The sequence below is a fragment of the Panthera leo genome, chromosome C2, assembly GCF_018350215.1.
Source record: "Panthera leo isolate Ple1 chromosome C2, P.leo_Ple1_pat1.1, whole genome shotgun sequence".
Lineage (NCBI taxonomy): Eukaryota > Metazoa > Chordata > Mammalia > Carnivora > Felidae > Panthera > Panthera leo.
In genome coordinates this window covers 76,831,252-76,843,964 of record NC_056687.1, presented here as the reverse complement: position 1 = coordinate 76,843,964, position 12,713 = coordinate 76,831,252, and the positions used below count along the sequence as shown (strand labels likewise).

General features: G+C 35.7%; 1 protein-coding gene across 8 annotated transcripts in view; it reads left to right on the top strand.

Moving 5' to 3' along the window:
* The window catches only part of OSTN (osteocrin), a 231,538-nt gene that overhangs the window by 190,740 nt on the left and 28,085 nt on the right, over window positions 1-12,713 (top strand). For all 8 annotated transcript variants that reach the window (XM_042956056.1, XM_042956055.1, XM_042956057.1 and 5 more), the window contains one exon: window positions 10,922-11,020. In XM_042956056.1, the coding sequence (XP_042811990.1) occupies window positions 10,922-11,020 (99 nt within the window). The remainder of the gene's footprint in view (window positions 1-10,921; window positions 11,021-12,713) is intronic.

The window sequence follows — 12,713 nt, the reverse complement described above, 5'->3', positions numbered from 1 at the left end:
GGGTACCCTGTGGAGCAGTGGTTAGCATTACCTGCCAGTAATTGCCTGGTGCCTTGGTTGGCTTGAACTGGTTATTGTCCAGCCTTTCCCTTACCAATGTTCCATGACATCAGGCCTCCACATGAGGCTGCTCCCACAGGAACAGCTCCTCTGCCATGCCTTACCCTGATCCCTCCTCTTCTTTGTCCATCTTAAATCTCTCCTTCATCTCCTCTCCCTTGGCCAAGTTCATTGTCTCTGAGCCTCACTCTCTCCATCTCTTGAGAGCTTTAAATCCAACAGTTTCCAATGAGCATCCCCTCCCTTTCTAAAATTCTGTGTTCCTAATGACACATAAGGCTGTAACCATGTGAAAAATGCACTTTTAAAATGTCATCCAGGCCACCACTGGCAACTTGGGCACTGACCCACCAAGTCAGAGCTGTGGTTCCCGTGGGACAATTTTGGTGGTTGCATTTCCCTGCAAGCTCTGACTTGTCTGTCCACGCCAGGGCTGGTAGAGGCTTCTCCTCTTCCTCTACCTCCTTTGCAGTCCATTTCTTCTCAGTTGTTCCCATGCTTGTGGAAGGTCTAGTTCCAGTAACAAGATCCTTCATTCCCATCATGCCCGCAGTGCTTCTGCTTTTATGACATAGTCTGACTATGCTATACAGTCAGTATCACCAAAACCCTGTGAAAAATCATGATCCTAACAAGATAACTACTGATTTTAAAAGTCAATAAAGCTATCTTATGAACTGTAAAACAAAAAGATGTATCATATAAAATTATATTAAAATTAAATTTAAAATTCACTTTTGTTAATATAATTAGAACTTGAATAATTATTTTTTGAGTATAATTTGGATTAATTCCCTTTCTTTTCTTCCCATTATGATATTCTGTTGTATGCTAATATTTTCATGGAAATATTTCATAGAAATATTGTTGCTGAAACTAATGGTAATGCATAATATGCTGTAACATCAAATGTTAGAGTGCTTGCCACGTCTAACTCTCTTCAGTAAAATTCCTTCCCTCACTCAATATTACCTTATTATAATTTATCTTCTACCACTTTGCCATAATTCTAGATTTCAGGTAACTTTGTTCCTTAAAATGAACAAGGGTAAAAAAGTATTTTTCATAACATAAAAAAGTACTAGGGCATATTTTGTGAAGTTGACAGATTTAGAAGGCAATACAGGATAATGACAGCTATTATTTGCATAATTAACTTGCGCTAGTCACTTTTATTATTTGTAATCCTTATAATAAACCTACAAAGTAAATCTTTGCCCCACCTTCCTGATGAAAATACGGAAACAGAGAGGCTAAGAAGCCAGCCCAGTCAGGAGTCACAACCACGTTGGTGTAACTTAAGGGCCAACCTCTTTCTACGGTCGACTTCATTGTATTAGAAAGTATACACACAGTCCCAGGCGTTAGGGCACCAGGATTCTAAAGTAACTCTGCTTGTCTCAGTACATCTATTTAAGAAAGCAAAATTATAATATTTTTCCTGTATCTAACGTGACTGATGTGATAATGAAAGGAAGTAAATTAATTTCAAAATAATAAAGTACAATGCAAATGTTTAAAAAATGGTTATTTGCAACCATTGCACTTGAAAGAAACGGAAGCATTAAGAGTCTAGTGTTGCAGGAGGAAGTCCCTGGGCAGGGCAAGTGGTTGAGGGGGTCTCCAGGTTGACCAGGCTGTGAGCGACTGGAGGACAGGGAGAGTGTCTTACTCACATTTATATCTCCAGTGCTTGACATGTAGTGTTTACCTAATAAATGCATCCTGTTGCATATTATGAAATGTATATTTTGGGCCTTTCATGTACATTTTAGACCGTATTTTTTCATTGATTATATTGGCTAGTTTAATGTAATTAAAATGTAAATTAATATTTTTATTAAATATATGTAAGTACAAAATGAGCTAAAGGTAAAAGTGGTGGTAATAGCCTACAATATCCTGAGGCTTATATGTGTCATCTATAACTGCATTTATCCAACTTTATCTTTTGAAAGCCTTTTTACACCAGGTAAAAATTCCCCATGCATTAGATGAACAAGCAGCATGTTTATGTGCAACTCTGCCAGCTTTTTCCTATCCATAGTTTTAAAGATTCTTGTTTTTCTCATTATAAAGCATTGGAATTAAACAACAAATCCCCTTAGCAGAATTGTCTACAGTCATACCCTAAAGTTTTTTTCTATTTCTGGGTGACATCATTTTATATCAAGAAATTTGCATTAATTCAGGGATCCAAGCACAAATTAAGATTTGATAAGGAAAAATCTTAAACTCTGCTAGAATAATTATTAGAGAATATTGATTCATGTTGCTTTCATTAGAATGAGAATCTGAGATGTGAAACATTAATGGACTAACTGGGACTCTGGCATAAACTTCTTCATATTTACTGTGGTTGTACAACTTAGGCAAATTTCTACCCTTCTCTAAGCTTCAGTTTCCTGTCAATAAAGCCAGGATGTTAATATCTGCTCTGCATTCCTATTTACCTACCACATAAAACTGTTTCATTCATTTCATTCAGCACACCATGTTGATTCTACATACTTTGTTACAGATACATACCCCTGCTTTTAAATAATGCAATCTTCCTTTAAAGTATCTTTGTAGGTTTCCATAAATTTTTGCAACAGACTAGTAGTATGATTGGCAATTCCAAATAAGCAAAAAGAGAGAGATTTAACAACAAAGTTTGAGATTTTCTAAAGTAGTAGTGTCTAAAAAAGAATGAAAATGGTGCCAAATAGAATAAAACCAATTAACACATGTATAGTAGGAAGTTATCATTCTTCCTGATTCATGGCATTCAGGAAAAGTCCTTTTAAAATTCAGGTGTCTGCCACATTAAGAACACCTCACCTGTAAGCATTTTACTTTATAAGCAACTTGGGAGATGGGAAAATGTTTTATACTTTTACAAGTAGGTTATACTTGAAGGAGCATGAAACTGAGAGTCTGAAATGTAAGTTGTTTTTCTGGATCTTCTTCTAACCGGCTCTGTGATTTTAGAAAATGTACTTCTGCCGACTGAAGAGCAATGAGGAATGAGAAAAAACGTGTTTCTGATATTTTAATTAAAACAAAAAAAAAGGGGGGGGGGAATGTTAAAGCAGCCTCAATTTGCACCTTTCTTGCAGGATAATACTCAAAACATAGACCAAAATACTCATCACACAATTTACCGAAAATTACAACTTTCGCAAAGAGAATCTGAAGTAAAGCAACATGACTATGTTTCTTAGATGTATTTTTGTGACAACGATATAGATGATATATGTATTAGCTGACAGAAGCTATGATTTGTAATTCAGTTGCTTTTGGGGTGAAAATCCTCAGTGATTTTTAAGTCTCTTATTTATGAGGATCTGAAAGCAATTCTCTACTTCTAAAGTTCTGAGTGCCCAGTCACACTCAGCATTCTTGTTTGTGGGGCCAAATTCATCAGAGGCAGTGGAATTGAAGCTCCAATAAGGAAGAGACTTGCAACTCACCTGATCTGAGTCTCTGCCTTGCAACAGGCAAGTGTCTCAAGCACATGATTATTTCACCCTTCAAAGAAAACCACTAGCAAACTTCTTTAACTGTTCAAATAGTGTCACTCACTGAAATATCAAGATTGTGTGCATGATGTCCAAGTGAAATATATCCTCTTGATCATTTAAAATAAGTGTGCAGGGGCGCCTGGGTGGCTCAGTCAGTTAAGCGGCTGACTTCAGCTCAGGTCATGATCTTGCAGTTTGTGGGTTCAAGCGCTGCATTGGGCTCTGTGCTGACAGCTCAGACCCTGGAGCCTGCTTCGGATTCTGTGTCTTCCCTCTCTCTCTGCCCCTCCCCCTACTTGTGCTCTGTCTCTCAGAAATAAAGATTAATTTTTTTTTCTTAAATAAAATAAAATAAGTGTTGTTGATTGCCTTTATGAAAGGTCCCAAATTTTCAGTTCCTTGTCTGGTTGCTGAGTATAAACTTTATGTCCCCTGGAAGGATTTTGGCTTCAGCAAAATTATAATCCCTTTGATACCGTTTAGTTAATCTTTTCACATTATTTTGCAGTTCACGAAATGTTTTCATGTGCAGTTTAGAGTTCCCATTGAAAAGTTTTTAGCTATCATAAAATAAGAATAAAAATGATATGGTGTTTTTTTCATAAATAATTACATATCTTTATACATTTTTAGTAAATAACATTAAATGTAATATTAAATACACTTATTGCTCTTATTTGGAAGCCCTAAACCAAATCCATAATGATTTATGCTATTTATAAATTAATTTAAAAATTTTTAGTTAACTAAAATTAAAATTCTGTGAATTCATACAGTGAATTTTATTAGACAATTGTGACAATTTAGACATGTTATTCAAGGTCACCAGACCAAGAAATAGCACAGTAAGGATGCTTCTCCTATCCTTCAAATCTAATTCTGGGTTGTTTCTTCGCCATCACAGAAATATTTTTCTGATGTTGTTGAATACCTATTTATTGACTGAAAGTTATATTTTTTAAAATATTGAGCATACTGGCTTAAACATGATGAAAAAAAGAAAAAAAAACAAGTAAACACTTGAAAATACATAGATGTACCATATTTCATCCATTCTGATGCACTTTTAACATCTCTGCAATTAGAGTGAGTCTTACACTTTATAGCATGTCATAATTGAATTGGTAGCAATTTTCTTTCAAAATGCATGTATAAAATGGGATCTCTTACCATAAATGACATCTTAAAATGAAAGATTTGGAAACCCTGTCTTTTCAGCTAGAAATACTTTAAATTCAATAGGAGTATGTTTATGTCAAAAGCTACGTGCAATCTAGTGCATAGACTGGCTGACTTGAGCGACAGCAGAAAGGTTTTTCTAGCTAAACATGCACCACCTATTATCATTACCTACAATGTCTGCACTTGTACCAGAAAAGAGCCAGATTCACCAGCATACTTTTAAAAAGCGGGAAGCAACATTAGAGGCCATTTAGACCAAACCCGTTTCACTCGGCCTAGAACGGAAAGGGTTTGTGCAAGCTATCTGGTCAAGCCAAGGCAGGGTCTGAGTCTCACAAGTCTCTTCATTACAGTGCGCCACACAGACTGTGTTAAGCATTGTCCCTGTTAGGCCCTCTTTTAAAATAAAAAATGATAGTCACTCTGTTATCTATTATTCCTGAAGCTTTTCTTTGTTATCAAAAGGGCTCAGTAGGTTAAGCATCGCACTCTTAATCTCAGTGCAGGTCTTGTCAGGGTCATGAGTCAGGGCAGGTCTTGATCTCAGGGTCATGAGTTCAAGACCTGTTGTTGGGCTCTGTGCTGGGTATGGAGCTGACTTAAAAAAGAAAAAAAGGATGTGGGTGACTATAACATGTGGAGTAGGGTATAGAGTACACTTGATCTTACTCTGTTTAGGTTCACTTAGGGCCAAGCTGACTCACCAATTACCTGGAAGACCACCATTATTTTCCAAGAAGACTGTGGGTGATGCTGTGGGCAGGCACATGTGGCCATTTCATGGTGTCAGAACTAGGGACCCTTTTCAACAAGCCCTATTAAATCTTACTTAAATGCTGTGTTAGGCCAGAGTGGGAAGACAGGGTAAAACAGATAGTTTGTAAGTCCTTTATCCCTTATCTCTAAGCCCTTTATTTTTAATGTTTGTTGAAGATAGCGGTGGGGTAAAGCCTATTTTTAATATTTCCAATCAAGTAAATTAGGGTAAATAAAAATTTCCAAAGTTATCAAGGCTCACCCCCAAACTCAGTACTCTTGAGACTTTCTAATACATCTACTATCCATAAGTCAGACATTAATGACCAGTGTCAGGTTGAAGAGAAATGTTCTTAATCACCTGAGTAGTCTGCTTGTTGTTGTTTTCAACACCAGCCCAGTTTAAAAGCTTTACCACAAAGCGCATTCCATCAGATATTGGCTCACGTAGTTTCTTCTTTCAGCTTAACCCTCTCATCCTAACACCTCCCCTCACTCTCATTTGCTTTCATTTTTTAGATCTATGTTTCTCAATCTTTCTTTGCCCCAGCCCACTTGAGAGATTTTTTTATCATAAAAATTATTCATTATAGCATCAGTTCTCAGTAATGTGAACATTTGTCTTCATTTTAACAGAATTCTCATTTAATTCTAGCTTAAATACAATTACATAATTTCTTTGCTACTGCATTTTCAGAGTTTTTATTATGTCAGTATGCACTCCCAATGTTCCTGTAGGGAATATACAATACGTGTTGCTTCCCAAACTTACATGTAACAGAACTTCACACCTTGCTCTCTCCACTGCCACTCCAGATACTGTTTCGAGGATCCCTTTGGGATATATAAGAAATTCTTATGTGATGGAAAGTCTTTGAAACATAGATTAAGATGTTACACGATGTAAATGCTTGTTTATTCAGCAGTATTATTTAAAATGTGAGAATGCTGGACCCCTGGGTGGCTCGGTCAGTGAAGCATCTGACTCTTGATTTCAGCTCAGGTCATGATCTCATGGTAGTGAGACTGACCAGCATCAGGCTCTGCCCTAAGCATGAAGTCTACTTAAGATTCTCGTTCTCTTGGGGCATCTGGGTGGTTCTGTCAGTTAAGTGTCCAGCTCTTGATTTCGGCTCAGGTCATGATCTCACAGTTTGTGGGCTCTGCACTGACAGCATGGAGCCTGCTAGGGTTTCTCTCTCTCTCTCTCTCTCTCTCTGCTCCTCCTCTACTCTCTCTCTCTCTCAAAATAAAGAAACTTAAAAAAATTCATGTTAAAAATTCTCTCTCAAAAAAAAATAGTTAAAACGTGAAAATGCACAAACATAGCAGACCAATTGGCTAAAAATGAATGAAGTACACACCTAATTTTATAAGGCAGATCCCATGCTCACTCTTTTGAAGCTCCTCCCTAGCCAGAGGAATATCATTCAAAAATTACTCAATAAAAATTACTGAAAAATTTGCAAACATCTCCACTCTGGTGTATTCATACAATGAACATCCTTGAGTGCTCTTTCTGTGATTTGGAGTGTATATGGGGCCAACTAGATGTTTAAATCATAGGCTATATTTATCCACTATCAACAAAATAGGGAAATGGAACTGAACCTACTCTTTTTCTTCCCTCCCTATAATTTCCTCTATTTCTAATTTTGTGGCAATCAAGTTTCAACTAGTTAATCAAATGTCTTCTGTGTGGCAGGTGCCAGGGTGTTTATTTTCATTAGTGTCCCAACTGCCATATTTAGGAACTTGGCCTTTTGGTTAACTGGCTACAAGCATGGCTTTGAACCATTAAATGTGTGTATTTAAACTCAGCATTTATTTTTACATCTCCCTATCCAAATAATCAGGATGTGGTTATCTGTAAGATGGTACAGTATGACTTTTTTCCTATATACACCCAAGCACAAAAATATATGCCTCAGACATAGTCATCAATATTGTAAATGTCCATCATCCTGTGCCATTTATAATATTGCAGAGATGAAGAGAAACCTGGTTAGTAAAACATACATAAAAATAGTTAAAGGAAATCCACATGGAAAGGCTTATAAAATTGGGCAATTTCCCACTTTGTAACCTGTTTTTAACATGATAAAAAATGAGAAAGTAAAACATCACAATTGTAGTTTATCTTTGATTAAGAGAGCTATTTTTAAAAAATAAAGATATGCCAGAAATGTGAGATCATTTTTAGAATACAATTAAGGTTTTGATATGTCTTCCTCTATGTTGAGGAAGGTTAAAGAGACAACAGCATAATTACAAGTAAAAAAATATGATTTGGTGGCAAATTTTCTAAAGAATAGGGGATGCATTTTTTGTTGGTATTTTTACCAGATAACTGTTACATTCTTTGTTATTTTTCTACTGTCTCAATTTAGAGACATAGACATGATTTATTGTTTTTTGATACTTATAAAAATACTCCGCTCAGATATCAATTTGTCAGAAAGAGAACACAGAATTTACTGCCCCCTTTCAGAAAGGATGGAATATAGAGAAGTAACTAGAGATTGACATTATAAGAGTCCAAAGTATTTATTGGTAACCTCCAGAAGAACTAGTTTAGACTACATAACATGAAAATTAAAATCATATTTGATAAAAGTTATCAACAACACTAAAATACTTTTATGCCCATATTAAATGTTAATAGACATGGTTGATACACATGCTACTCTGTCTATATAAAACATTTATTTGTCTTTATTCTAGCAGATAATCTTCATTGCTAAAATCCACACTGAGGTTTCACAGTAACAGTACTATAAGGAAGTACTCTAAAAAATCTCCAGTCACTCTAAAGTGAATGTAGTTACTAAAGAAATACTTAGTATTACCTCATAAGTGTTCTTTCTTACAAATTATAAATACTATATGGGACAAAGAAATTATACACGAATCAGTTCAATCCTCTCAAAGCTCTTTCGAAATGAGAATTACTCCTTGCTTCACAAATATGAAAACTAAAGTGCAAATAGATTAAATGATGCACATCCAAGGTCACTAATACTAAAGCCACAAGAAGACTCAAATCCAGTTCTTCAGATCCATCTAACCATCCTTTCTTTTTTGCTCCCAACAGCTTTCCAAATGATGTTTTTAGGGAAATAAGAGTTTTCTGAGAGTTCTCATTAAGGGATGAATAGGATGGGGGTAGGGGGAATCTTTCCTGATGCCATGTACTAAGTGGTGAAATCATGCCCATTCTATTGTAGCCCACAGCCTGTGATCTTACCTAAATCAGACAATGCTTTCCCTTTACCAGCGGTCAAATTGGCAGCCAGCAGACCTGATATAGACCACAGATTAGCTTTAATTGCCTGTATAGGGTTTTTAATATAAAAAATTATAAATGCATGAATGACGCATCTTTGTGCTTACTATACAGAATTAACAAATGTACTTTTTAGACATACTTGCTTTAAAAAAATATGTAGATTAAAACTAAGTCCCTATGTTTCTTCCATAATCCTATTTACTTCCCTTTCTCCACAGAGGCAATCATAGTTATGAATCAAGTTCCATTGGTTTATACTTTAATTATATATATATAGATTCCAAAATACACAAAATTGCTTTGTGCATCCGCAATTTAGGTAAATGGTAGCATGCCATATATATTGTTCTACAACTTCCCATATCCCCCCAAAAGGGCTTCTTTGCAATCCTTGCATATATATACACGTAAGATTTAAGTCATTTGTTTTAACAGTAGACACACATGTATTTAAGTCATTTGTTTTAAGTTCACAGTATGAATATACCTCAACTTATACACCCATTTCCTCTTGAGTAGAGCCCTTGGGTTGATTCTGGTTTTCTACCACTATAAACAGTGAGGCTATGAACTTTCAGATACAGGTCTCCATATAAACATGTAAGAGTTCCTTTGGACTATATACTAAGAAGTGAAATAAATGGGTTGTAGGTAGTACATGATCATTTTCAACTTTTCTAGATATATTTCAATTTTCTCCAAATGATTGGATTCATTTCCAACCGCACTAGCATCACTTATGTTTCTCTGTTTCCAAGCACCGTTCTAATATGTGCAATGTTCACTTTGAATTTTTGCCAACTTGCTGCATGCCAAAGGGTATACCATTTCTCTCCCATTTTTTTTGCATTAAAGAAGTTGCATGTATTTTTGGATGGTGTACTTTTGGATGTTTATTTTCCATTAGGCTATTTCCTTTTCTACAAAATGTCCATTCATAACTTTGCCCCATTTTTACTTAATTGTTAATTAAGTTTATTGTTATTTTTAAAATTTTATTTATCAGATTTGAATGGATAAAGAAGATGTGGTATATGTATACACTGAAATATTACTTGGCAATCAAAAAGAATCTTGCCATTTGCAACAACGTGGATGGGACTAGAATGTATTCTGCTAAGTGAAATAAATTAGAGAAAGATAAATATATGATTTCACTCATATGTGGAATTTAAGATAACAAAACAGATGAACATAGGGGAAGGAAAAAAAAGAGGAAAGCAAACCATAAGAGAATCTTAAATACAGAGAACACACTGAGGGTTGCTGGAGGGGTGTTGGGTGGGGGGATGGGCTAGATGGGTGATGGACATTAAGGAGGGCACTTGGGATGAGCACTGGGTGTTATATGTAAGTGATGAATCACTAGAGTCTACTGAAACCATTTTCACACTATATGTTAACTAACTTGAATTAATTTTTTTAAATAAGATTATAAAAAAATCAGTTTTTAAATATTTCAAATGCCAGTTTTAATTTTTATATTATGTTGAAAATATACTCCACTTAGTACTTTGTCATTTTTTTTTTGGTTTATTGTATCTTACAATACAGAGTTTTTCAATTTTAATAGAATGAAATATGACAAGCATTTCTTTCCTATAAGATGTGCACCTTTTGAATATTACTTAAGAAATCCTTACACAGCACAAGGACATAAATATATTCGCCTATTAGATATGTGGTGTTTTTGAAATTATGAATTTAAATGCTTTCAGACACAGCACATTCTCTCGGGTGTACCACAGACCTCACTAGATCTTATTTTCTGAAACCTGACCAATTTCACACATTTCCCCTTAGGTATGCAAGGTTGTAATCCTTGGATTAGATAGTCAAAGAGTAAGATTACAAAAAACTAGATTTCTCAGACTTTAGTCTGAATTATGAACATAGCTATATAATCCCAGTCTAGGTTTTCATGGAAATGATGCCTTGATAGAATTCATTCCAGGAGACTGATAGCTTCTTTTAAGTATAATTCAAGTTTTGCAGAGATGCACTCCAGCACAGAGAAGCTGAATAATTCGGTTTATCACCTGCATCTAACAAGCTTTACAGGAGATTTTGTTTTCTATCGTTATATGCTAAACTAATAAATATTGACCATGATGTATGTGACCCTCAGATGCTGGACGGGAGACTGGCAAATGCACATTTTATTCTGGCTGTGACGTTGATGCTATGGAGTTCAGGAAAAGTACGCTCAGTGGATGTAGCAACAGAGGTAATGGAAACTAGCTTAAGGGACCATATATTTTTTATGATTATAAGCCATTTCTACTAATGTTAGAAGCAGATACTGCTGACAAATAGATGCCTTAATAACACAAAACTGATGAAAAAGATATTTTTTCTACTGTCTTGACCTCACTGTAAATTCAGAGAAATCCAACTGAATGTCAAAAAAAATAAATAAATAACCTGGAAGTAATAAGTATTAGTATTCTTTGAACAGAAAAAGCATAAAAGAAAATTCATAATCATTTCAGTCATATTTTTAACTAAATCAATTACATCAAGATGAAGTGCTTTTGTGTGAAATTTGAAGGTGTTACGTGTGAAAATTTGAGTAGCTTTGGCCAAACTTTGTATTACGGTACAAATGTTTTCTTGTTGCCATGACTAAAGCACAAATAAAAAGAAATGTGAGGACATCTCGACACAGAGAAACATTAATTTGGCTTATTTGATCTTATTAGAAAATAGTCCCTGTACTTCTTAAATAACAAATGAGAGCCTGAAATGCGTTTTACCAAAGAACAAGTTTTATATAAGTTCTATGATTTTTTTTCCTGAGGATTAAGAACATCTTAAAATTTTTTATGTTTATTTTCGAGAGAGATAGAGAGACAGAGCATGAGCCGGGGAGGGCAGAGAGACAGGCAGACACAGAATCTGAAGCAGGCTCCAGGTTTTGAGCTGTCAGCACAGAGCCTGACATGGGGCTCAAACTCACGAACAATGAGATTATGACCTGAGCTGAAGTCAGAGATGCTTGCTTAACTGGCTGAGCCATCCAGGCACCCCATGAATATCTTTAAAAAGGAAGAAAACTCTGTTTTGTATGGGCGTCAGTTGAAAGAATGATAACATTTTTTTTGGAGGATGCTTTGAGAGATAATAAAAGATTTCCTATCTTTGTCCTTTGAAAGTTTTGTCTCCTGCTCTTTAGAATTTCTTTCTCATAATAGCATCCTTCCCTTCCCCAGTGTCTATGTTGTCAAGCTTTTGTAGGGAAGTGGTAGATGTTGAGATTTTAAGAGGAGTTTAGAACACATTGTGGAGTTTGCAATGCAAATAACAAGAGGTATGAGATATTTCTTATTTTATTTCTACAAGATGGGAGTGTGTTTGGAATAATTAACTTCATGGCAGTATTCAGGATAGAATAGAAAAGGGAGAGTTAGAAGATAGAGAAGCAGGTTATAAGATGATTAACAATATACACTAAGCAGTGAAGAGGAGCTGATATAAATCACTACTGATGAGAATACGACAGAGCAAGAGAGGGGTGCCTGGGTGGCTCAGTCCGTTAAGCGTCCAACTGTTGATTTAGGCTCACGTCATGACCTCACTGTCACTGCCATGACGTCACTGAGCCATTGTTGGGCTCTGCACTGGGCATGGAGGCCGCTTAAGATTCTCTCTCTCTGGGAGGGAGGAGGGAAGGAAGGTAGAAAGGAAAGGAAGGAGGGAGGGAGGGAGAGAGGGAGGGAGAGGTTTTTCAGGAAGAACTGTCCAGACTTAGTATAGATTTGGTTGGTTTAAGAAAGAAGAGGCTCAATAGATTGAGTGTCAGACTATATGTATTTCACAAGAAAGTTGCTGGGGCCAATGATGAAAAGGCTGGAAAATGCTACTCTTTCATTTTACTGGGGAAAATGAAGAACATAGAGAATGGAGGAAACAATCTAAGA